Genomic DNA, 23323 nt, shown 5'->3' with positions numbered 1-23323 from the left:
GGGATTGAACCCATGACCTTCTGCATATGAAGCAGAAGCGGTAGCCATCAGACCACCAACCCCGTCTCTCTGATAACTACTGAAAAAGTTGTGTGAAAACTATACATTCAAAAGTTACAGACCCCTAGGTTGATAGATATTAACAAAAATATACATGCCGCGTAGGTGATCCAGAACTTTTGCACGATACATACATTAGACTAAGGGGGTGATCTTAGTTATTTATATATTAGAAATTGATGTTAAATAAATTTTAATGAAAATGCAGATGCAGACTTGTGATTCACGGCAGTTAAGGTCACGCCAAAATGGCAAACAAACCAGAGTAACTTAAAATTTTGAGAATAGATGGTATTGGAATCTTTGAAAAATGAAAACAAACAATTTTAAGAACTTCAGTTTTTGAAGTTTTGTTCGGCCCTGTGCCACTGTGCAACAATTGCGCTCGACTTTGAAAATCTGGTCTGCGTGCTTGGAATTTTAGTGGCTTTACGTGCGCGCGAGTCTGCTAGTTCTTCTCTCACTCCGAGTCGGAGCCTGCGCCGCTGTCGCTAGAATGCTGTGAGGCGAGGCTTTCGCTTTCGTTGGCGCGCGCGCGCGTGAGAGTGCCAGCGCCTCGGGCTGAGTTCCCTCCCCAAGCATCGCGTAGCTTGCCAGCCGAGGCTGTCAGTGGGGTGTTCATTCGGGGCGAACGGGTTTCGAGTTTTTCGCGCCTCGACGACCGGTGCGCCACCCTACCGAGGGAGGCTTCGCGCTCGCGCGATCTGGGCTCCAAGCGCGGGTACCCCTCGTCGAGAGAAAAACTTAATTTTGGTATAAAACGGTTGATCTTCTTCAATTTATTAACAGTATCAAGACCAGCGTGGTCCAGAAGTGTAGTGTTTGGTTTAGTTTAGCTTCAAACTGCTGCGTCGACCATCTAAGATGAGGTCGTTAGCGCTATTGGTTAGTGTCACTTTTTGTTTTTGGTATATTGATTGTTCGATTGAAATCGCAGGTGTTTGGTGACAAAATTTGTCCTGGGAAAAAGTACACGAGGATATTCGTGCAAATGTGGAAATGAATAAGGACTGACTAATAACGTGCTAACATAGTGTGATAAGAAGAAAGGAACTTTGATGCAGAACTAAAAACTGTGGTGGTTTTAAAGGACTATGTGCAACTCAAAAGGACTTTCAAATCAGTGAAGAATTCTGTCAACTGAATCGGTGATAAGTTGCAGAGATTTAAGCTGAAACAACAAAAATGCAGCATCAAATAGGCGACTTGCAGCAGTTCACTAATCATGTGGATAGTAGTAATTACGCTAATTGCCAGTTCGAGAGTACGCCAAGGTGCTACTTCCATCACTGGACGATCGCAAGGATTCGGATTTGGAGTTGTGCGGTTTTAATGTGGTTCAATTCTAGTACTGATTTAGCAATGATCTTGGAGTCTCCAAGATGGAGAAGACTTTTATGTGCACTGCTGGAGACATCTGAGAAGCGTCTTTCATGTGCGTAAATGTGATCGGTATAATGTGGGACAATTTTGAAATGAATATGAATTTTATGGAGAATCGTGAAAGTGAAGGAGTACAAACGATAACAATTCAGTAATAATGTGATGCTGATTCTCAAAGAAGTGATTCTGTTTACAACACATGCATAATGGAAGTCGGTTTGTGTAAAATTTATGGAATATGTATGCTCTAAAATGTTTTTCGGAAGTCTGAATGTTTCAATTTTAATTATTATTCTTCCAAATAGTGTACAAGTTTAACTTTCCATTATACACAACTCCTTAAGCAAACAATATGTCTCATGTTGTTAAATCTTACTTTCGCTTTCGCACTTTGGGTGAAGTGGGATAACAACTGCCAATAAGAAAAGTATTGAGATGGTTCCAGAAGCTAGTCTCTTTTTGTATACAACTTTTAAGAGGCATTTTCTAGAAAATTGTGCATTTACAGTACTGGACCAAACTGCTCATGTTTGCATATCTGACGTAAGTGCCAATATGCTCAAAAAGCATTTTGATTTTAAACTTTTGCACGAAACATACATCATACTAAGGAATGAACACAAACATTTGCGCGATGAGTTGATTGACTATTTTATTAAAATTAAATAGTTTTCAAATGTTTCCTCTAAAAAAATTCGCATGTTTTGCATTTTGGCATAAATTGAATTTTGAATTGTAATTTGTCTTCACCTACATTGCTGGGTACTTGCCCTAACCAGTAAGAATTTTATAGAATTTGGATTCTAATATAGTAACTTCCACAATTTTATTGATGATGCAACACAAACTCGAACTTGATCCTCAAGCTGGTGAATTCCAGAGTTTTGATTCATATTACGGACACTAAAGGCCTAAGTGAAGTTTAACTCAGCATAGAGCACACAATTTAATCATTCTGTATGATTTCTCAGCGTTATCGAGCGTCGGAAACCCTTACTTTCGAATGGTGGGTAAAGAATACGCTTCTCATGACTCTTATTCCGGGCGCTTCCTCACTTTTGCCTCATATTCTGGACAAAACGTCGAATGCTAAACCATGGAATCCCAAAACATCTAAAGGGCAAAACGTAGAAATTTTTTTTTTTTCAACACCGATGTGAAATTGTTTTTCAGGTATTTTTTCACATTGGTATCGATTGAATAAGCTTCGAATTACGATTGGCACACAGCGAATTATTTATCCATTTAAGGTGAAGACGAATCGAAGCCAAACTTCAAATTTTCAAGAGCACAAATCTGGAAAACCGAACACCCGTTTGAGCTGGAAACTTAATCGATTGGTCACCACCAGCTAGTGGTCAATCGATTAAGTTTTCAGCTTAAACGGATGTTTAGTTCTCTAGATTTGTGCTCTTGAAAATTTGAAGCTTGGCTTCGATTCTTCTTCACCTTAAAAGAGAATTATTCTTCCAAGTAATTCTCTCCTTTCGACGTTTTGTCTTTCAAAGTTTTGTCATCCAACCCACAGTGAAGTCTCTATTATGCTTTAATGCTGCTTAAGATTCTGCAAACTTGATTTGAACTTTTAACTCCCTAGGAGTTCCGTTTGGCAACTCTGTGTTGTTTTTTTCATAAAGGCTTATCTGCATTCATTGATTTCTCTTCATCGTTGCTTTCTTTGCGTTATTGCAGAAAAATGATTCCCTTTTCGTAACATATTTTTGTGCTGTAAGATGGAGAATCACTTTATCTTGCTTCATTAACAAGAAATATTACAGATTTTTCTAATTTTGCGAAGTTATTAGCAAAAGAGAGGATCGATGAAGACAAATCGCTCATGTCAATTAGGCCCTATTAAAATAACAGCACATAACTGATATTGAGCAGTGCTGTAAACATTCGACACTTTGCGCGACGTTCGTTTCGTTGTTATGGTCAGTCATTTTATTGTTCTGCATTCATCTGCTTTGCCGTTTTACGCATATTTGTCCCGCGGTCCATAAGGTGTGCATAAAACATGGGAAAAGTAGGCGTAGAAGATCAGCGCTACCGTCGCCTGTCACACAGCACAAGCGGTAGAATGAGCATCGCGAAACACAAAAAAAAAACTGTCAATTGAATGTCGTCTGACACGATGATATTTGCATAAATCATAAGGCAACCTAACGTTTTACCACCTTTCTCTTTTCTGCACACGCACGCTTTGAATTGTTTTCACACGGAAACATTTTCCGTGTGAGAACAAAAAACAAAAACCCCTTTTTATCTTCATGCTAGAAAGAGAAGGGTGTGAGAGCCTTATATGTTTTGCATAAAATTCAGACATATCGGATCATAGCTTGATCTAGCAAGTTATGCCGAATGTGACACACGTATGTCACTGTATAGTGAAAGAAGCGCTAGTTACGAAAAATGACAGAAACAAACAAACCCGTAAAGTTTTCTAGCGAAGCTATCAAGGTCAGAGGCATTCAATTGACATTTTTCTTTCCTACATTTGTTTGACCGCTCGTGATGTGAATTTTTGAGGGAAGCGCTGCCGAGCATCAGCGAAAACATGTTGACTACCGTGACAGCTTACAATACTGTCTGCCTTACGCGTCAGCAATACAATCTAGTATATGCATTTTTTCCTAGTTCATTATAATGAGATACGTGAAATGCCCTCACACAATTTAAAATTATTATTAAGACAAAACATATTTTTCGTTCCATCAGTATATTTCAAAGCTTTAAAGTTACTCTTAATGCACACGCGACTCTTATCATAAACTTTAAAGCAACTTAAGAGGGTCAAAGCAATCTTTTTTGATTTCTCGGCAATGTTCCGAAAAAGATCCCAGTAGAACCTTTATTAAGCTTGAACCCTGCTTTAGATGCCATGAATGTGATTTGAACTTCATAGATCCTAGGAGAACCGTTTGGAACTTGTATTTGCCTAGCATTCCGCATTAAAATTCTTAAGCAGCTAAAAACGCTCGAAACTCTTTAAAACTTCAAGTGGATGCGGAAAACTGACACTGAAGAAGATTGCAAATGGAAGTCGGAATTTGCGTATTTGCCAAAAGGTAAGGAATAATGAGTAGTACCTACACACTCAGTTTTTTTTTCAACGAGCTTGGCACTTACTTTTCCAAATTTTAATCGAGACTCGGAGAACAAATTTTCCGCTTGGTTAGCATCAAAGCACGATTTACCGATATTCGGCTTTCATGTCTTGAGATCCAAGGAAATTTGTTTGCCAACTACTCGGATCTGCAGATCTCGGTTAAATTTAACTGAAGTTTAGCATTCTAAATTAAGTGTGTATGTTTCTTAAAATACTCCAATATGTTTTTGAGTCTTTTCAGTAGAAATTCTGCTCAGAGAGTTCGAAAATACTAAAAGATGATACAGGTTTCAAGCTGGATCCAGTAGATTCTAGCTGAGTTTTTAGTAGATTCCACCCTGAGAATGTCTATTGAAGCCTTAAGAATGCAGAGTGGGATCCTAACGGAATCTGTGGATTACTAGAGGAATCCCCGGAATTCTCAATGAAGTCTTTAGCGCCTCCAAGGGAGTCTTGAGCTTTTGCTGAAACATCCCAGTGGAATATAAGAGCTATAGGATATATATAAAAGGTGTTTTTTACTTCGCTCTGGATGCTTGTTTACGAGATCTTCAGCGAATTCTCAGGATTCTCAACGGTATCCTGAGAATACCAAGCAAGATGCAGCGAATTCCATACGGTTTTCTTTTTCGACACCATGAAAATTCCTGCTGTGCTCTGGGATTTCACAACAAACTTTCGGGATGAAAATTAATTTGAAAAACTGTTTTACTATATGCTTTATAATTGATTTGTGTCCAATTACTAAAAAATCAATTGATATGCAAATCAGTTATGCATGATATTAGCACAAAACACAGACAAACAGACGTGAAAAAAAAATTGTTTTTATCGTACAGTGAAATAGCACTAAATGCTAATATTTGCTCGTTGGCGGTCGGATCCCTCGTGGCACTCGTATCGCTTTTGTTCGAGATTGACGTTTGTGCACTACCGCCATCTAGTTACCGATAGGCTAAACACAGTGTTTTTAGCATTGGGCGTTAATGTGCGAGTTTGACGTTTGTTTTGGATTGATTATTGTTCTAGATGTTAAGTCTGTAAACTTCTCTAGGTAATTTCGTATGCTTGGCTTCCAACGTGTTTTGAAGATCATCAACTACTTGAACATAACTTAAGCTGGATACTAACTAAATTGATGAGAAGATCAACTGCCATTCCACGCCAACTTGTCCCATGTTCTATGTAAACCAAGGGGCTAGACAGCTTTTGCTTTTGAGCTAACCTTTGAGAATGATAGCAAGCAACTCTGAGTAACTCTCGTTGCTTGATTTAAAGTGCTTCATAGCAGCCCACGTAGCAACATATTATTATATTTCTCGGTGTCTGTTGTGTCAATGACGTACGTTTACGTGGATAATAAACTTCCTCTTATAGTTTCTAGATACGATCAGAACGTTATGGACTACAAATCCCCCAAGCTGTAATTTGCATTTCAAGGATACTTATGAGATGGGTCTGTGTGTTATAGAGCTCCAGGTCTTCAAAAAAGGCAGAAATAGTTGGAATACAGTTGTTATAAAAGTGTTCTATTTCAGTATCAAGCAGCTTGAAGTTATGATTTAAAGTGTTGCAATCTTTATTCATTTTGGGAATAAACGTGCTTTCAGTAGTTAATATCAAAATTAAACAATATTTGATTTATCTTGGAGAGTTGTTTAAAATCACACATCAAGACAGAGAATATCTCTTGATGAACAGATTCCGACTTTACCAGCATTGCTCAGAGTGCAAGCTAGTCTTCCAAAAGACAATATTACATTGAGAGCATTTACATTTTTTATAGGGCTAATACAAATGAAAACATTCATAGATCATAGAAGAAATTGGTTCGAGTTTACATAAATATTTGTTCACATCTGTTAATTCTATTTCTCCAACCTAACTACTACACCTTCAGACATGAAATAACTTCTCGTTCAGTTTAAATGTTGATGATTCCCTAGTAGTGTTTTCTCGGGAGTTCATGAGCCATCGTGAGTTTTTTGTCAGACACTACTCATTATGGCTGTAATGAAAAACAATTCCGCACGGGAGATGCAATTTATCTTATAGTAGAAAAGTTTTAAAATCGTTCAAAACAAATTGTGCCAAAAATCGATCTGTCATGTTGCAGCTCGCTTTTCACCAAAAGCTTGAGTGATTTTCGATTATCGTGCACAGTTTGTTTTCAAATTGCAAAGTAGGCCATGGTGCAGGACTGAACACAGGTTGTCTGAATATGGATGAACTTTTCAATCTAATTTGCAGTTCTTCTATGATATGTTGTCCGAAATCAAAAAAAGATTCAAATACTTTTTTAAATACTTCAGGGGCTCCGAATTTATCAAACTGATCAAAAACGAAAACGTTTTAACAATTACTAGTTGATGCGACTGATGGTGCAATTCTCAGTTTCTTCGGCTACTTCCCATAAGAACAACGGGTTAATCTGCTGATTTGATGTTGATTCTTCATCGGTTCGCTTGAAATCATCTGATTTTTATTTCGTTCTATAATTCGGTAAAAAAAAACTTTGAAATTCAAGCACAGTGATTGGATCTTGAGAAAATTGAGAGAATCTCTCGCTTATCGCTCTCTGTGACAATCATGATTTACAGCAGAGCCTGTTTATTGTATACCGTTTTGATTCATATTACGGACAGCTTCAAATTCCGGACACTCTCGTTTGTATGGGAAACATTTCACACGAAATGTTTCAATTTTCGCCGTTCAAAAGTTCTCATTTTCGAGGCTCGTTCTATTAGGTTTTTCCATAAATATCATTGCAAATGTATAATGCCCAACTACCTTAGACGTCTCTTAAGTGGTTGGACGATTTCAATTGATGATTTGACTGTTCCATTAATGATTATCATGAGTTGTCCGTAATTCAAATCAAAGCGTCCGGAATATGAGGCAAAAGTGAGGGAGCGTCCGGAATGAGAATCATGAAAAGGCCACACGTTTTGATTTATTTAAAATTATTCAAGTTGCGGACGCGTATTCTTTACCCACCATCCGAAAGTTAAGGGCTTCCGACGCTCGATAACGCTAAAAAATCATACAGAATGATTTATTTTGTATGGTCCAAGCTGGGTTATACTTCACTGAGGCCTTAAGTGTCCGTAAAATGAATCATTACGGTACTGCTACAGCTCTAATTTGATCAGGGGATAGCAGTGCATGATATAATTTATTTATTTTTTATCAAACTTGTTACCACTTACTTGCGATACATTGCCGATCATAGAGCGCCACCGTTTATTTCATTCAATATTAGCCATTTACCGCCAATAAATATTTGCCCAAAACGTGTACCCATCCATCAAACAATTCCAACAACAATCCATAAACCAATCAAGTCCGTTTAATCACTTGATTGGAGATCATCTCGTTGTCACTTCACGACTTAATTAAATTAACATAATCAAATTCACCGCCATCCATTATCCTTTATGTTTGTCTCACCTGCTCTCAACTGCAGAAGCGCATCCATTAGCACGCATGGGCACGCGCGCTCATTTGCATACGAATACCTACCTACCTACCACGGCTTTCTTTCGGTCTCACCTAAAAGTGTCACCCATTGTTAATGCGATGGCGAGCGGTGCGACGCACCGCAACACATCCCCTAAAGCTCGCTTATTGACGCATCTTGACGATAAATCACGTCCCCTTATTGGGCAGCGGCAGCGCTTCTGTTGTCGCACGAGTCGTGCGTGGTGCCCGTTCCGACTAATTACGACGATCGGTGATCACTGGTTCGTGGTGTCATAAGGCGCCACCCATCTTACTTATCCGGAAAAACGCCACCATCACTCGGTCGCTCACCACCAATCAAAAACGATTACATGGAACAATCGCGAAGCGATTGCGCGGACAGCTGTGCGCGCAATGCGCATGGCACTACGCAACCCAGTATGATAAAGCGATGGCCACGAGGCACAAGGCGTCCCCGATAAAGCGCGGCATCTGAACAATGTGCTTCTGGATCGTCGTTGTTGTTCATGCAAAACGCCTCGAAAGGCGGCAAATTTTCCTTTCTTTTCGCTGTGCGTTGCTCGTTAAGAAAGTCCAGTATACATGGGGCGCTGTCGATGCTCGGATAGGCTTTTGTTTGCTTGTCATCCGCGTGTTCGAGTGTTGACCGACACGGGGGGTCTCCCGTCCCCTGTTATGCTGTAACAGAGAGATGACAACCGAGAGGTCTATCCGGTAGGCTGCTCCCACCCATCGGTTGCTTACTTCTATTGAATGCTTTATGACGGTGTCGGCACGCGGCGATGATGAACGTCTTTGTGGTGACGACGACGGATGATGACGGCTTTTTGACTGGCTTATGATATGCTGTTAAAATTTATGCTCCGAGTCGTGTCGTTGTTTGATCGGCTCGTGCGGAAGTGGAGCTGGCTGACTGACTTATTGAGGAATTGCAGAAACGATGGTTACCGGGTGGCTCCTCACGAGAGTCGAAGCGCTGAAGCATCAATGTCAAGGTCGATGACGGCCTCGAAACCTATTGGGAGAAATTGATGGGTCTGGCATTGCACTGCGTTAGGGGCGGTTTAGACGACAATGGAGTCGTTAGATATCCGGATGGTTGGTTTCATTCAGGGAAGCGATGCAATGGATTTATGTTTGCCACAATGGCGCGTGCGGTGAAATGGGAAGTTGTTGGGTGGCTTCAACAGCCATGGTATCGTCGTACTTCTCGGTGTTCAATGTCAAATTTCATTGATAGGCGTAAGATTGTGAGTTATTGGGTAGACTGTTGTGTAGTGGACTTGTTGATTTAGTGCTTTTGCAGCCGAAGGTAGTATCGAGCAGATATCTTAGGCGTCTTTCTCGAATTCAATGCTGGGACAGAGCCTGATTATCAACTTAGGCTGTGAACCGTTTCACCGATTCTTCTAACTTTCAGTTGAAACTTGACCGTTCGATAGATATTTCCCCTCCGGTTAAAAATAACCCTGCTCTCGAGCATTGTTAAACTTGAAAGTTCAAAAGCTTTCTGCTCCCAGTAATTTGAGAATAACTAATCATCTGTCAAGTTTGTTCTGAAGTACTACACGACTGTCAAAATTCAAATGGGTCGACCACGAAGTTTAATTCAACCATTTGACTACCAAAATGTCAAACTTTAACTAAAAGTCAAACGAATCAGTGAAACAATTCCCAGCCTTAGAGTTCTATTTGCACTTCCACAGATATCATCTGAAGGGTTTCTTTACCAATTCACCATAATTTTATTTGAATACTATGTGACAAATAAAAATATGTTTTATGCTCCTGTAAAAAATACTTGAACGACGAGATTCAAATCCACTATCCTCAGTTTAGTATTGCTAAGCAACCAGATTTTAGTGCATCTGAAATGAATTAGCCTTTTTGACCAGGCATAGTAGAAATAGTTCTCATTTGATTTCGAAGCACGATCAAAACAAGCGAAGAAAAACATCCCATTAGTAGTCCATGATCGGCAATGTATCGCAAGTTGTGACAAGCTTTATTAATAACAGCATCGAACGAGAGCCCCAAAGAGAAGCGATTATAAAACTCTTTTCTCTTACTTTTTCCGCATTGGCTGTAGGTGTTTTATTATACTGACATGATATAGAATCCCCGAACATCTGATATCAATAGTGTTCCTCAAGTTTGAAGCTTGTTAAGATGGGTTTTATCGCGCTCTGGAATCCTTCCAATGCAATCATATTTGTAGCGGGAGATGATACACATTCTCTCATGATATGTTTCCGATCATGATTGTTACAGAGAGCAATAATTGAGTGATACTCTTATTTTTTTCAGAATTCAATCCCTGTTTTTGACATAAAAACTACAGTGTTTAATTTCCCAGCTTGAAATCAAGATTTTTGAAAAGTGAAGTAAGGACACCACTAGTATTGTCAATATCACTATCACGTCTAGTATGAGCTATTGATATTACGGCCTTTTTTGGACGACCAAAAAGGTTCGCCTGTTCTTCTCGCAGGACGAACTGTATTGTCGTAAATTGCACATAATGTAAGATAGGGCAAAATTACTGAATCTGTTCGATGTATCTGAAAATTGTCTGTAGTTCATTAGAATAAAAGTCGATAAATGCTCTGATTAGCTCTGCGATACCTGGGTAGCTATTTAACTCTAGAGGAGCATCACTCCCACTTACCACTGGGCAGACGACAATAATGTTTTGTTGAACATTGAATTACTCTAGAACTGGGTTTTTCATCCTTTTTGTTCCGCGGAGCACTTTTTGAAATAACAATGTTGCGCGGAGTATCTGTTACACAGCGTAACAAAAAAAGGTTTTGCGTGTCTCAAGAATTGAATTTTGTGTTTATAGCTAATTTTTTAGGATTGCTGACTCTAATGGCATTCTCAAAAATACTTCAACACGTCAAAATTTTGAGCTACAGGTCACCAAATATGTATTAAACACTGGTTTTAGTGATACAGGTCGGACTCGATTATCCGGAGTAGCGATTTTTTTTTCACTCCGGATAATCGAATCACTAAGAAAAAAAAATGAAATTTTTGATAAAGGGACTAAAATGTATTTTTTTTTTTTTTTGTAATTTTTATTATCCCAGAATTTTTTTCTAGGAACAGTAGGTGTCTTTACAGGAAAAACAAATTTTGACCACCATACACAAAAAAACACTTTTTCAAGCCCCCCTTTCTTAAATACGTTCTAAACTGCAAAATCATTTATATTGTATATTGCAATACGAAATTATCTCAGATTTATGCATAAAAATTGAAAAACAAGAACAGCAAAAAAACAAATTCCGGATAATCGAGTCTAAAATTCCGGATAATCGAATCCCGGATAATCGAGTCCCCGGATAATCGAGTCTCCGGATAATCGAGTCCGACCTATATTTACATGGGTTTTAAAACCATGAAATCATTATTGATTTATATTGCATGATTTATCAAACTTTTGATTGACAGATTCATCAAGGATGGAAAATATGACTTCAAGTTTCATTTACGATATAATTTGTCTTAAATTGTATGATAAAATTGAGATTTTTTCGGCTTTTTCAACATGTTTGCAGTATCCATATAAAGTTCTTTGTGTCTCTTATTTGGAAAAATACTATTTTTTTCTTAATTATCAAGAACTAAATTTTGAGCATCACAAGTTTTCTGAACTTTGTTGATAAGTATTGTATAACATATGAAGTTTGAATTCTGTTGCAAATTGAACGAATTAATCTACATACAAGCTGGTGAACTTGCATGCAAGTTGGCTGAAATCGACAAATTCTGCATTTTTAACAGCCAGTATCTCAAAAACCTGACGTGCTGTGATATTGCTGAGAATGGAATGTAAATGGATTGAGTAACCCAAAATTAAATAAATAGCGGTATTTTGGTGCTTGCGACAAAAAGTTGTTTCGCAGTTTTATTCATCGCTACTCCGTTTGACATCTTGACTTCTCACAAGCTTCAATCTATCCCATAATTTCAACAGAAATAACGGAAATATAACCTTGTATTGTAGCCTTAAATTTTCAAGAACACAAGTGAACAATAATTTTCATACTTAACTGGGCATTTCTTTCCAGCTTTAGAACTGAATCAACGGAATTCTATATATTGACTTTAATCAAATATTCAATTCAATCATGATAGTCTGAAAAGTTACTACATGTGTTTAATATCTTGCCAGATTTAAAATTCTGACTTTGGATCACAGCGCTAATTGAAAGAACTAAAAAAAAAAAATCAGTTGAGGTCGAAATACGCGTATCTGTCAAGAGTTACAAATTTTAGTGGAATTAAATGGTATAGTACTGAATTCGGTTTTTTATCTACTTATTCTCTGAGTGTTTTTTATATTCCTCAACTTAAGGATACCGATTGTTCAGCACAGTTGAGATAGCCAGGTTACTTTAATCTTTCATATAGTGAAGTGATGTAACTGCCAGTTGAAAACAAGTAGAACCATATTTGAGTTCCTTTCCTTCCTGATAGGACATGGATAGTCATAAACTATTGAAAATCTAGGTAAGAAATGAAAATTGAACTGGAATTAACGGAGAAATCACTGTGAAAGTGCTCGTAGGATACGTAGTTAAAAAACATTTCAGTAAACCACGTGTCGTATCAGAATGTGCGTCCAAGATCACATATTCGTATCGTAATTTCGGGTGACATTGATCATTTTTCACGGTTTTTGTGCCAAATGTCAAACAACTAAATGCAGGAAAACAAGTACGACGGTGAGCCTTTTTGGCTTGTGTACACAAATTTTCTAACTAATATGATTTTAGTGCTTAAAAATCATCCCTCAACTGAATCCCAGTTTTTCATCCCGTTCATCCCATGTCGAGGTGAAATTGATCACTTGTCAATGCGATTATCGTTAGTTTTTGAAACGACTCTACATAATGAATTTGAGCTCCCTGAATCCGAATATGCTTGCTAAATTCTTAACAATGCAATATTTAATGTATAGTTAAATTTCAAGAATTGCATGGAAAAGGCCTAAATGTAGTCAATTTCCTAAGTATTAGTACGAGTTTTGAAGATAAAATCTGGTTCGGGGATGAATTTTAAGCATCTTCACAATCTTTCATATTGATATCATGTGCAAAAAGGTTTGTCAATACTACACCGCCATGACATGACACATGACTTTGAAATTTTAATTATTTTCATAGTAATATACATTCTTTAATGCAAAAACACTTCACAACACACAATTCGATAATAGTTACGACAAACAACGTTGCTTCCCTGCAAGTTACATTGACAATTGTGCTCCATAAAGAAGAAGTAAAATCGTGTGATACGGTGATCAATTTTACCCTACTGTTCAATTTCACCCGAATTTACGGTACGTCACTAAAACATCAGTTTCAAGAGAACATTGAAATTGAACAGACTACCCGATTGATTATTTTTTGGATTTAATTTTAAGATCATATGATCCACCAATTCTTAAAAAATTGTTATGAATTCCAAAAAAAAAAAAACTGTTATGAACCTTACTTGAAAATTCAACCAATTTTCAGTGATTTGAAAGCCCTCTCAAAACTCTCAAGTTAACAAATATTTTTGCAGGGTATTCTTCAAATTTTCATGTACGATTTCAAACAAATGTTTTTCATCACATACATAATTTTAACTGTCTCTTTAATTAACCGCCTAGTTGCCGATGATTTCAAGCTTGTTAAGCAACGGCTATTCTCAATTTGAGTTTCAAGAGCCTTTTATTCATATAAATTTGATCAAGTTTTTAGAGAAAAACACACATTTTGGAAGCCAGTTCGATTCAACCGATATTTGGCAGATCCGTTAACGAATTTCCTTGTAAAATGTGTTGAGAGCAGGCTTCACAGAAACTCATTGGCGATGCAAAAATGAGGCGATTTCGAAGATTTTTGAGGAGTATATTTAACTCAAAATTCACGATTCGTGTGAGAGAGCGAGGAAGTTTACTGGTACTCTTTCTCAATTGCTGCTTTGCTCACCTCTGCTCACGCTTTTTAAGAATCCTTCAGTAACCCGCCCGAACAAAACAGGTCTCGCGAAGTTGTAATACCACTTTTTTTGATGAAATTTTCCTCTGTTGTGTTTTGTGTTCCATCTTCCTCGCTCATTTTTCGTTGCTTCTCTGCTTTATTTTCTTTCACTCCCTCACAAAGAGGCAAAACAGCTCGCTGCTATATAGAGCATATTACCGAGCTCTGGTGATTTGGAGGGGTTTTATCAACAGCTAGATTGAAGTTAAAGTAAATCTGAGTTTTTGCTTATTTTTAGTTTTCAAGTAGTCAAGGAACCATTAGTGTATTAGTGATTGAAAATTGCTTTGGAAATTATAACATTTTTTGTCCAATTCAGATTCCATGCGAAATAGTTAGCACTGTCAGCAAAATAATATTGCTGTTTGCTTTTGACGTGCAAATCCAGTCTAACTGCGCTTCATATGCGGTAACACAAAGTAACCAAAGGATACTTAGCAACCGCCAACCCAGCAAAGAAAATCAAATTTTGACTTCGCCTTCCTTGTTAAAAGTTGTACCGCATTTGGCGTTCCCGCATTTGATATTTGCATTTCAAACGCACACAGCAATATATCGCTTACTTCACCATACAGCCCAAATTGCGTAAATGTTTCACAATATTCGAATAAAAAACTGCAAATTTTTATCGGATAGACCATGAGAAACATTGGATGTAATTTGATGTTCACTTTCACTTCAGCAGCTAGTGTGACCAGAAGTGTATCTTGTTATCACAGCTAAAAAACTGCGGGGCGATTTTTGACATCTCTTGTCTAACGATATTATAGTTAGGGATGGAACACAAATTATGTCACGCTAAATTTCAACTTTTTATACCCCCCCCCCCTTTGCCACATTTTTTGTATGAGTCCTCTGAAAATGTTGTAAGGCTTGTCACGCTTGGCTTGACCCCCCCCCCCCTGGAGCGTGACGTAATTTGTGCATGACACCTTAGGTCTTAGTAGACCATGCTCTTCGATTGTTGAGTGTTTTTTTCATATTACAATATTTACCTAAAAACTTCTTTCTATTCATTTTAGGCTTCGACACGAGAAAATCGTTTCTGACCTAATTACCGATTTAATTTATATAACGACCAGCTTCTCATTTCGGACACTCTACTTTGTATTCGAAACGTTTCACACGAAATGTTTCATATTTTTCGTTCAAAAGTTCTCACTTACAAGGCTCGTTTTAATTAGCTTTGGAGAGTTACTTCACTCGAGTCGAGTATCGTCACCTCGCTATACGAGACCGAGATTTCTCATCTCACGCTACTCGTAGAATAAACCCATATTTCTTATCATAGGCCTATCATTCGTGGGTGACAGTCTATCGACGGATTGGATCCAGAAAACGTGACCCAAGTTAGAGGTGCGATAAAAATATGTTTGACTGTTTCGTATTTAAAAGGGCCAGTTACGGCTCAGGCATTGATTTGGGTTGTTTTTTAAACAAGAATAGCCTCGAACTCCATGATTTCATTTAGAAGTCGTTCAAGGTATGTCTAGCAGAAAAATCTCAAGCAAAACCATTAGTATTTCAAACCTGAAGCTATTTGTTTGACACCAAATCCGTTGTGTAGTTCGTAACATTCATTCACGTGGTTCAGCTCTTAAAATAATATATCCAGAATTAACAGCCACCAGTGCATTTGATGGCTGCTTATCATAAATCGAAAATGATAAACAAATTGTATTAAACTGTATCAAACGCAAAAAATCCGGAATGAAATCTTCAGATTTTTGTTACAATAATAAGGGATTACTTTTTTTTTGACGTGCTTTTGCATAAACATGAAAACATTTCAACGACGCAAAGCTTGCTTAGATTAAACCATGAAAAAATATAGTGTAGGTAAGAAACGTCAAAAAGGGGTGATTCAAAGATTATAAGGCAATCTGACGTTCACTCACTTTTCTCTTTCCTGCACACGTACGCTTATGGATTGTTCTCATACGGAAACCGTTTCCGTATGAAAACAACAAACATCCCATTTGAACTTGTTGTTGGAAAGAGAAGGGTGCAATAGCCTTATAGCAAGCTAGCGTAACAAGCTGGATTCAAAATTGTTGTTTTGCAATTCTTTGCTTTTGCTTTGATAATTTGTGTTTTGTTTGCTCTGAGTGATCTAGCATTAGTACCGTTTTGTCTCATATTCCGAACACTTAAGGCTCAAGTAAAAATGGAGCAAAAAAGCAGTTTTTGCGTTCAAGCCGGCAAATCGAGAAAAATAAAAACACACAGCCCTTCTGTTTGCTGGGTGTTTTTATTTTTCTCGATTTGTCAGTTTGAAAGTGTAAAACTGCTTTTTCAGTTTTGACATTTGCTCCATTTTTACTTGGACCTTAAGACCAACAGTGACTTCAAATACATCTGATAGGCATACATTAGCCGATATTTGTACAATATTTTTTTTCGCAAAATTTAACTGTTAACTGTTGTGTGTGCCGATAATAATGTTGATTTAGTTGATTTTAGTATTATTTTTAAGTAAAAGTATGCAACAACATTTTGATTCAACAACACTGTGTTGAATCTGTCTCATATTCCGAACACCTTGACTCAAATTTGGAACAGCACGAATAAATCACATTCAAATGAATAGTTTCGAAAATAAAATTATCTGGGTTAGTTTTAACAACCCAGAACTAGATAATCATCACTACTCCGAAAGTATAATATAGATTGAAATACATTAAAATTGAATTCGAAAAGACTGCCATTTTCAGTCAATTGGATCTTTTGAAAAACTGGATGTTTGATACAAACCACAAACCTCGATACTGAACAGCGGAAGGGTGTTAACAGCCATACAATGTATTGTATCCCATATCTAACCGAAGGTATCGTGAAAACATACATTACTTCTAAAACAAATAAAAGCCTTGAAAACTGCAAACATTTTAACGCCTAATCCACACAATCCACAATAGGAAAAATCGACTAAATTCACGCAAACTTTGGGCGCCGACCCGTCTGAACCCAATTGACCCGTAGTCTATAACCACTGAAACCAAAAAACGTTAAACCCTACTAAAATTCCTTTCATTGTTTTCCATCGCGACTAACCATGCAAACGTTTATCTGGCAAAGAATTCCGCGTCTACTGGGAAATCAACTCCATGGGAATAGCTCTGACTTTTATTAGCTGTGAACACGCAATTGTTGACAGCCTTTCAGCCGCAATTTATCGCATGTTAACTAATTTCTCTCTCCCCTCTCAAATCGCAGGCAATCTTTGGCTGCCTCTGTGCCACATTAGTTCTAGCGGATGAACCGGTCGCAGTACGCGAGAAACGCAGTCCGGCTCCATTCTTCTTCAACAAGGGCCATGACGATCACCACCACGAACCCAAGTGCGTGTGGGAGAAGAAACTAGCCTGGAAGGAGGACTGGAAGAAGGTCTGGGAATCGAAGAAGATCGAAGTTTGGAAGTCCGAGTGGAAGAAACAGCAGATTCCGGTCTGGAAGAAGATCGAGGTGCCGATCTGGCGCGAGGTGAAGGTCCCGGACTGGAAGATCGTCAAGAAGCCATACTGGAAGGAGACTGAGATCCCGGCCTGGAAGGAGGTGCAGGTGCCCGACTGGAAGAAAGTTACCAAGCCTGTGTGGAAGGAGGTGCAGGTGCCGGTGTGGAAGGAAGTCGAAGTGCCAGAGTGGAAGCAGATCTGGGTGCCGGATACGGTGAAGGTTGGCATTCCCGGGGAGAAGTACTTGGGCAAGGACGAGCACGGTTGGGAGTACACCAGCCACGATCTGTGGAAGAAGAAGATGGTGTGGAAGCCAGTGTGGAAGAAGGTGACCAAGACCGTGAAGAAGGAGGAATGGAAGACCGAGAAGAAGCTGGAATGGAAGGACGAGTGGGTTCAGGTATGGCGCAAGGAGAAGCAGCAGATCTGGGTGAAGAAGAAGGAGGAAGCGTGGAAGGAGGAGAAGATCGAGATCTGGCGCATTGAGAAGAAGCAGGAGTGGGCTACCGAGAAGAAGCTGGAGTGGAAGGATGAGTGGAAAGAAATCAAGGTCCCAGCCTGGAAGGAAATTCAAGTGCCCGCGTGGAAGAAGGTGTGGAAACCCGTATGGGAGAAGGCCTGCGTCCCAGTCAGCCACGGATGGCATTAGTCGCTGTACCATGTAGTGAATTAGGTTGTTAAAATTTAGTTAGTCTCGTATTATTTTCCGTTCTTTTGTTAGGAGTCAGTTGAAGCTCTCTGTTTGTGACGGACGGTGCGCGTAAGCGTCGTGGTTTAACTACCGTTGGCGTGCCCGGGAGTAATTCGGGCGATTGGTTGCGCAACCCTGACGACAGTCTAAAAGGTATCGCTAACTCTGTTTCTGCTCTTGTGTCTGTCAGTATAATTTTCCTCTATACATTACGTCCAAAGAAGCCTGAAGAAAGAGCGCGCAAGGCAAGAGCACCTCCGTCGGGGTGCTCTCCTCTACTGACTAATATTATTTTTTATGCGAAAAGTTACTTCCACCTGGGTGTATGTGTGTCGGATGCCGGAGGTGGCAAGCTGCAGGCGCAGGTTAGCTATTAGGCACGCACCTTTCGACGTCGCGGGTAGCAGCTCATCTTCTTCGAGCGGGTAACAGTTACCAGAGTTTTCTTTATGTAAATACTTTCGATTCAATTAGCGTATTATCTCACACTACTTCCCGCGCGCCAAAATATTTCTTTTTCGCCGCCCCGCGTCGTAACTCGATCAGCCGCGCCGTGGCGCTACGATTCGGAGAAAGATATGGGAACCGAGACCGAGACGATGAGATAATCACTTCCTACGATGCTCGTATTTGTTTTCAATGGAAAGCAATTAAACCGTTTTTCTCGGTCAGTTTTTTTTTGTTGGGCGCCAATTGCGAGCAATACCCGCAATATGATCGTCGAGTGCGGCGCTCGGTGCGCGGCTGTATTGTGCGTTTTGATAACACAATGGCCTAATGAAGTTATGAGCCGGGAGGTGTGTTTTGTGGGTTACTGTGGCCAATTGGACGAAAGAAAGTCGACGTCAGCAGGAGAAGCAGCAGTTTTAAATTCGTTTCGATTGGATCATCCGCAGAGACCATCGCCGCATGGCCACCTTTGATGAATTTGAGATGTAATTTGGGTGTGATCTAAGAAGGCGATGGATAATTGGATGAGAGGTGATTGGTGGAGTCAGGTTTTGCTCGCCTACTGCCAAGTGATTACAAGAATTATATCACTGCGCTTGATTGGATTGGAGCTACACTTTTGATTTTTGCCAATTGTTTGTTTTCGAAGCGATAACATTCAGTTGATTTTAAATTGACACAGCTGAAAACGTCAGTGTACTTAAACACCAAACGAAATCTTAAATTAACACAGCACGTAACCTTGTCTGATAGCAAATGAGTTATAACTTAAAATTCAACGATTAACAATGTGAACTACCTCTCAACACTTACGACGGCTTGCAATATTCGTCGGTATGAATAGAAAGTAGTACAGTTGAGTTAGTAAAATTTCCTGTCGTAAATACTACATGTGGAACATGTTTGTGACACCTTACTATACTACCCGTTTGGAACATACTACAAACTGCCTTCCGTTATTAATAAAGCTAGCATTCTAGTAGTTACTTACGAAGTGAATTTTGAGATTCCAAGAGGTATTATGAGATTTCCATACACAGATTTCAGTGTGAATGAACAGAATTAAGATTTTTCGTAGGAATGTTGGCATTGCTTTAATTATTTTGAAATTTGTGTTCTAAATTCTGAGATTCACACATTTGGAATTTGCGTTAGACATTTTAAAGGATCTTCATGGATTTCGCTTATTATTCCAGAAACTCTGTAGGAACTCTAAAATTTCGACAGCCATTCTGCATTTTTCGTAATAATGTTGAGGTTCCAGCAGCCATTCTTAGATTTTTGTTGAATATTCTTGAAATCCAGGAAAAGTTCTGAATATCTGTGTGAATTTTAGAATTCGTATAGTAATATTTGGGATTCCGGTTGTATTGTTTATGTAATTCTTAAGAAATTACTTGGTACTTCGATCGGAATCATTGAAATCTGATCATAACCTCGAGATTTCTCCGGGAAACACTGAAATATCGGTGTTATTCCTGAAAATCGGTAAGAATTTTTCAAGATTTTGGTGGGAATCCTGGGGTTTCTGAGAAAATTTTCACTGAATCCCAACGGTGGTAATCGTTCAAAGCCATTAAAATTCCCATTAAATCCTCAACATTCTCTCTTGTATTTCAGAATAACATTTCAACGGTTCTCAAAATACCAAAAACATCCTCCAGAACCCTAGGATTGTAATCCCAGGAATTACACGATTTCCACAAGTATCCTAAGGAGATTACTGGAATCATGGAACTTTTTGCCAGAATCCTTAAAATTACCACTGAATTTCGTAACATTCTGCTGGGATAACAACTCTGGGATTCCCTACAGAATTCTTGAAAATCGTGCCAAATTACAACCATTATCACAAAAGCAGATTTTTAATTCTAGGCATTCCAAGCATACTTCCAAAATTTTTTGGAGTCACACTAGAATACCGAGTTTAAATAGAATCCCATATTAATCATTGGAATTGTAATACTGTTAAAAAATTACACTTGAATCTTGAGTACCTCAAAATTCTATTTCAATTTCATTTAAAACCACGATTCAAAACCATCAGAATTTCATAATTGTTGTTTGAGTGGGTAATACTATATATTAAAATTTCCACCTTATTAGAAAAGATAGAAAAAATTAGTGTGAAATTTTGTCAAAATTATGAACGAATAATTATATTTTTAAAGTATAGTGATTTATCATGTCATTTTTCAAATTTTCTGTAGCTAGTAATTTCAAATTTCTTAATTCTTCAATCACTGACTGAGAGATTCAGATACTTTTTGTTTGGAAATCTCGCCAAATTGAATTTAGTTTTACCATAAGGGATTAATTCACTATCCCCTTAAACTGATTTTAACTTCAAACCAGCGTTGGAATTTTTCAAATTTATTGGTTAAATTTTTTCAAATATTTCGAAAATTCTTAAACTCTGTTCAAACTTTTTTGCTGCAATCAAGAAAATTTACGTAATCTGACCCTAATTTCGAATCGATTGGCTTTCAAATCGATAGCCCATTTCCAACCTAAGGTGACGAATCTCCTCCAACAATGACCCTCGTCTTGGCCCCAGAGCAATACCTATCTGATCGATCGACAAAGAAAGCTCGTTAACGTTAACCGTTTTACTTCGTTACAAAGTAGTTCAATCGCTTGCGCAAGTTCCTCTACATCAAAAAAAAGAAAAGTGCCTCGTAATCCCTTCGAGAGAGATCATCTTGACCGTATGTGTCAATCCATTTTTGGAAGAACCAATTTTTTGGACCTATTGCATTTACTTGTACCATGTTCAACTGGGGTCCCACTGAAAAAGACGGTAACTAACAACCATCTCGAAGGTGGCACACGTACGCACCCACTGGCATACAGACCATGTTTCCCATGCCCCTGCATCCCAACCCTTCCCCCCTTGATGATGGCATTGTCTATCACGAGTGGGACCTGGGTGGGAAAAGGGGGCATTGGAGTGGAAAACTGAGTCATGTTATGAGCGGTGAAATAATTCCGCGAAAAGCGATGGAATGAAAGGAAAGCGCCTTTTAATTCACTCTCACTGTTGGTTGGCTGGTAAAACCGGCTCCACAAATTGGGTACACACAAAATCCGGAAGCATCCGATGGCGGAACCAAAACATACGAGCAACTCCGACCATAAGCCATCTTAGGAAGCCGTGAGGCGGAAAAAATGGGTGGAAAATCGCAGCCTCCTGGGTTTGAAAAAGTGAATCGAAATGCGAAGAGCTGCTACCACGAGAGAGAGACTTGATAACAAGTAGGCGGTGCGTGCTTTCGGAATGGACTGGCCTGCTGCTTACTAGTCGATGGTACCGATTCATACACGATTAAGGGGACACGGGAGACCGTGTTATTTTCCCTATCTTTCGTCTCACTCTAACAATAATCATCAAAACTTTGTGGAAGCAAATCTCGAGTTTTAGTGAACCGATGAAGCAGAAAATTTATCAGGTTGTGCACTACATATGTAGAATCATAGTGATACATTTTCGCATCGATATATGGAGTGGTTCTTGAGATTTGCTTCTTGAAATGGATAGGGTGATTATGATGACGTCCCGTGCGGCCTTAAGATCTACTTTTTTTGCAACATCCAAGAAAAAAACGAAAGTGGAGTAACTCCGGTTTATCATTTATTTTTGTATATTTTCATACAAAAAGCAAATGATAAATAATGTATTTAACCAACGAATCGCGGAGAAACCGTCTGATGTATTACACGCTCTTATGATTTATGTTTTATTGATTAACATTTCCCTTACGATACTATCGATTTTTGTTCACTCTGTTTTTTTTATTAAGATTTTTGTTTTGTCGAAGACGAATTGAATTTTGCGAACGAAGTTTGTTACCAGTAAAAATAAAATGTACATATTAAACGTAATGAGTTAAATAATGTTGTAAATAGGTTTCCCAGAAAAAAAAAAACATTGCGAACAAGTCATAAATAAACAAAACTGAATGAAAAACAAAACGCTGCATTTCCTGTTCTGCTTCTCGACTTCGAATGACCATTCCGGATTGTCTAACTTCCTGTCCGCAAGCTCCATTTTGAGGTCTCTCTACTTTTCCGCGCAAACTACCGAACGTCATCTCGTCGTCGAGACGACAAGTATGTCAAACCAAATCGAGTTGCGTGGTTGGCCCCAAACCGCACACACTTCCCATCTTACCAAATTGCGTGCGAACTGCGAACAGCAAGCGCAAGATCACCCGACCCGTCTCGTCGTCTCACAAATGCGCACACGAGTTTTTCCTGCGAGCTTTGCGCTGACATAACCGCTGGCCTCTGGTTCCATTTGAGATGGGTGACTGTGTGTGGTGGTAATGAAAACCAAAACAACATTTCTTGCGCCGGGTGAGCGGTAAAGTAGGCGGATTTTCTGCGGATATGGTGGACTCGAAATATGCGGGTTTGGCTGGTAATGAAGTCTACTTAGTAGTTGATTAGTGTCTTGGTAAATAAGTGACTTTAAGAGGAAAATAACCATCATCGCTTTACAAATTTTCAAAACCAGTTTTTTTTGCTCAAAATTGAACTAATGTTTAAGAAAATCTGTTACTGCATTGCACTTGCTATCAGTAATGCAATGATAAATTTTCATGTGGATTGTATTGAATTCGAACGAAAAAACTGGATTTTATTTTTGACGATT

General features: G+C 38.7%; 1 protein-coding gene across 1 annotated transcript; it reads left to right on the top strand.

Moving 5' to 3' along the window:
* The first annotated feature begins 832 nt into the window (after positions 1-832).
* On the top strand, positions 833-21340 carry LOC5570987 (golgin subfamily A member 6-like protein 6). The gene is made up of 2 exons (XM_021846060.1): positions 833-945; positions 17290-21340. The coding sequence occupies exons 1-2, from the start codon at positions 925-927 to the stop codon at positions 18175-18177; spliced, it is 909 nt and encodes a 302-aa protein (XP_021701752.1). The 5' UTR covers positions 833-924; the 3' UTR covers positions 18178-21340.
* The last annotated feature ends 1983 nt before the right edge of the window (positions 21341-23323 follow it).

The sequence above is a fragment of the Aedes aegypti genome, chromosome 2, assembly GCF_002204515.2.
Source record: "Aedes aegypti strain LVP_AGWG chromosome 2, AaegL5.0 Primary Assembly, whole genome shotgun sequence".
Classification (NCBI taxonomy): Eukaryota; Metazoa; Arthropoda; class Insecta; order Diptera; family Culicidae; genus Aedes; species Aedes aegypti.
The sequence above is the reverse complement of the archived record's forward strand: the minus strand, read 5'-3'. Positions and strand labels throughout refer to the sequence as shown.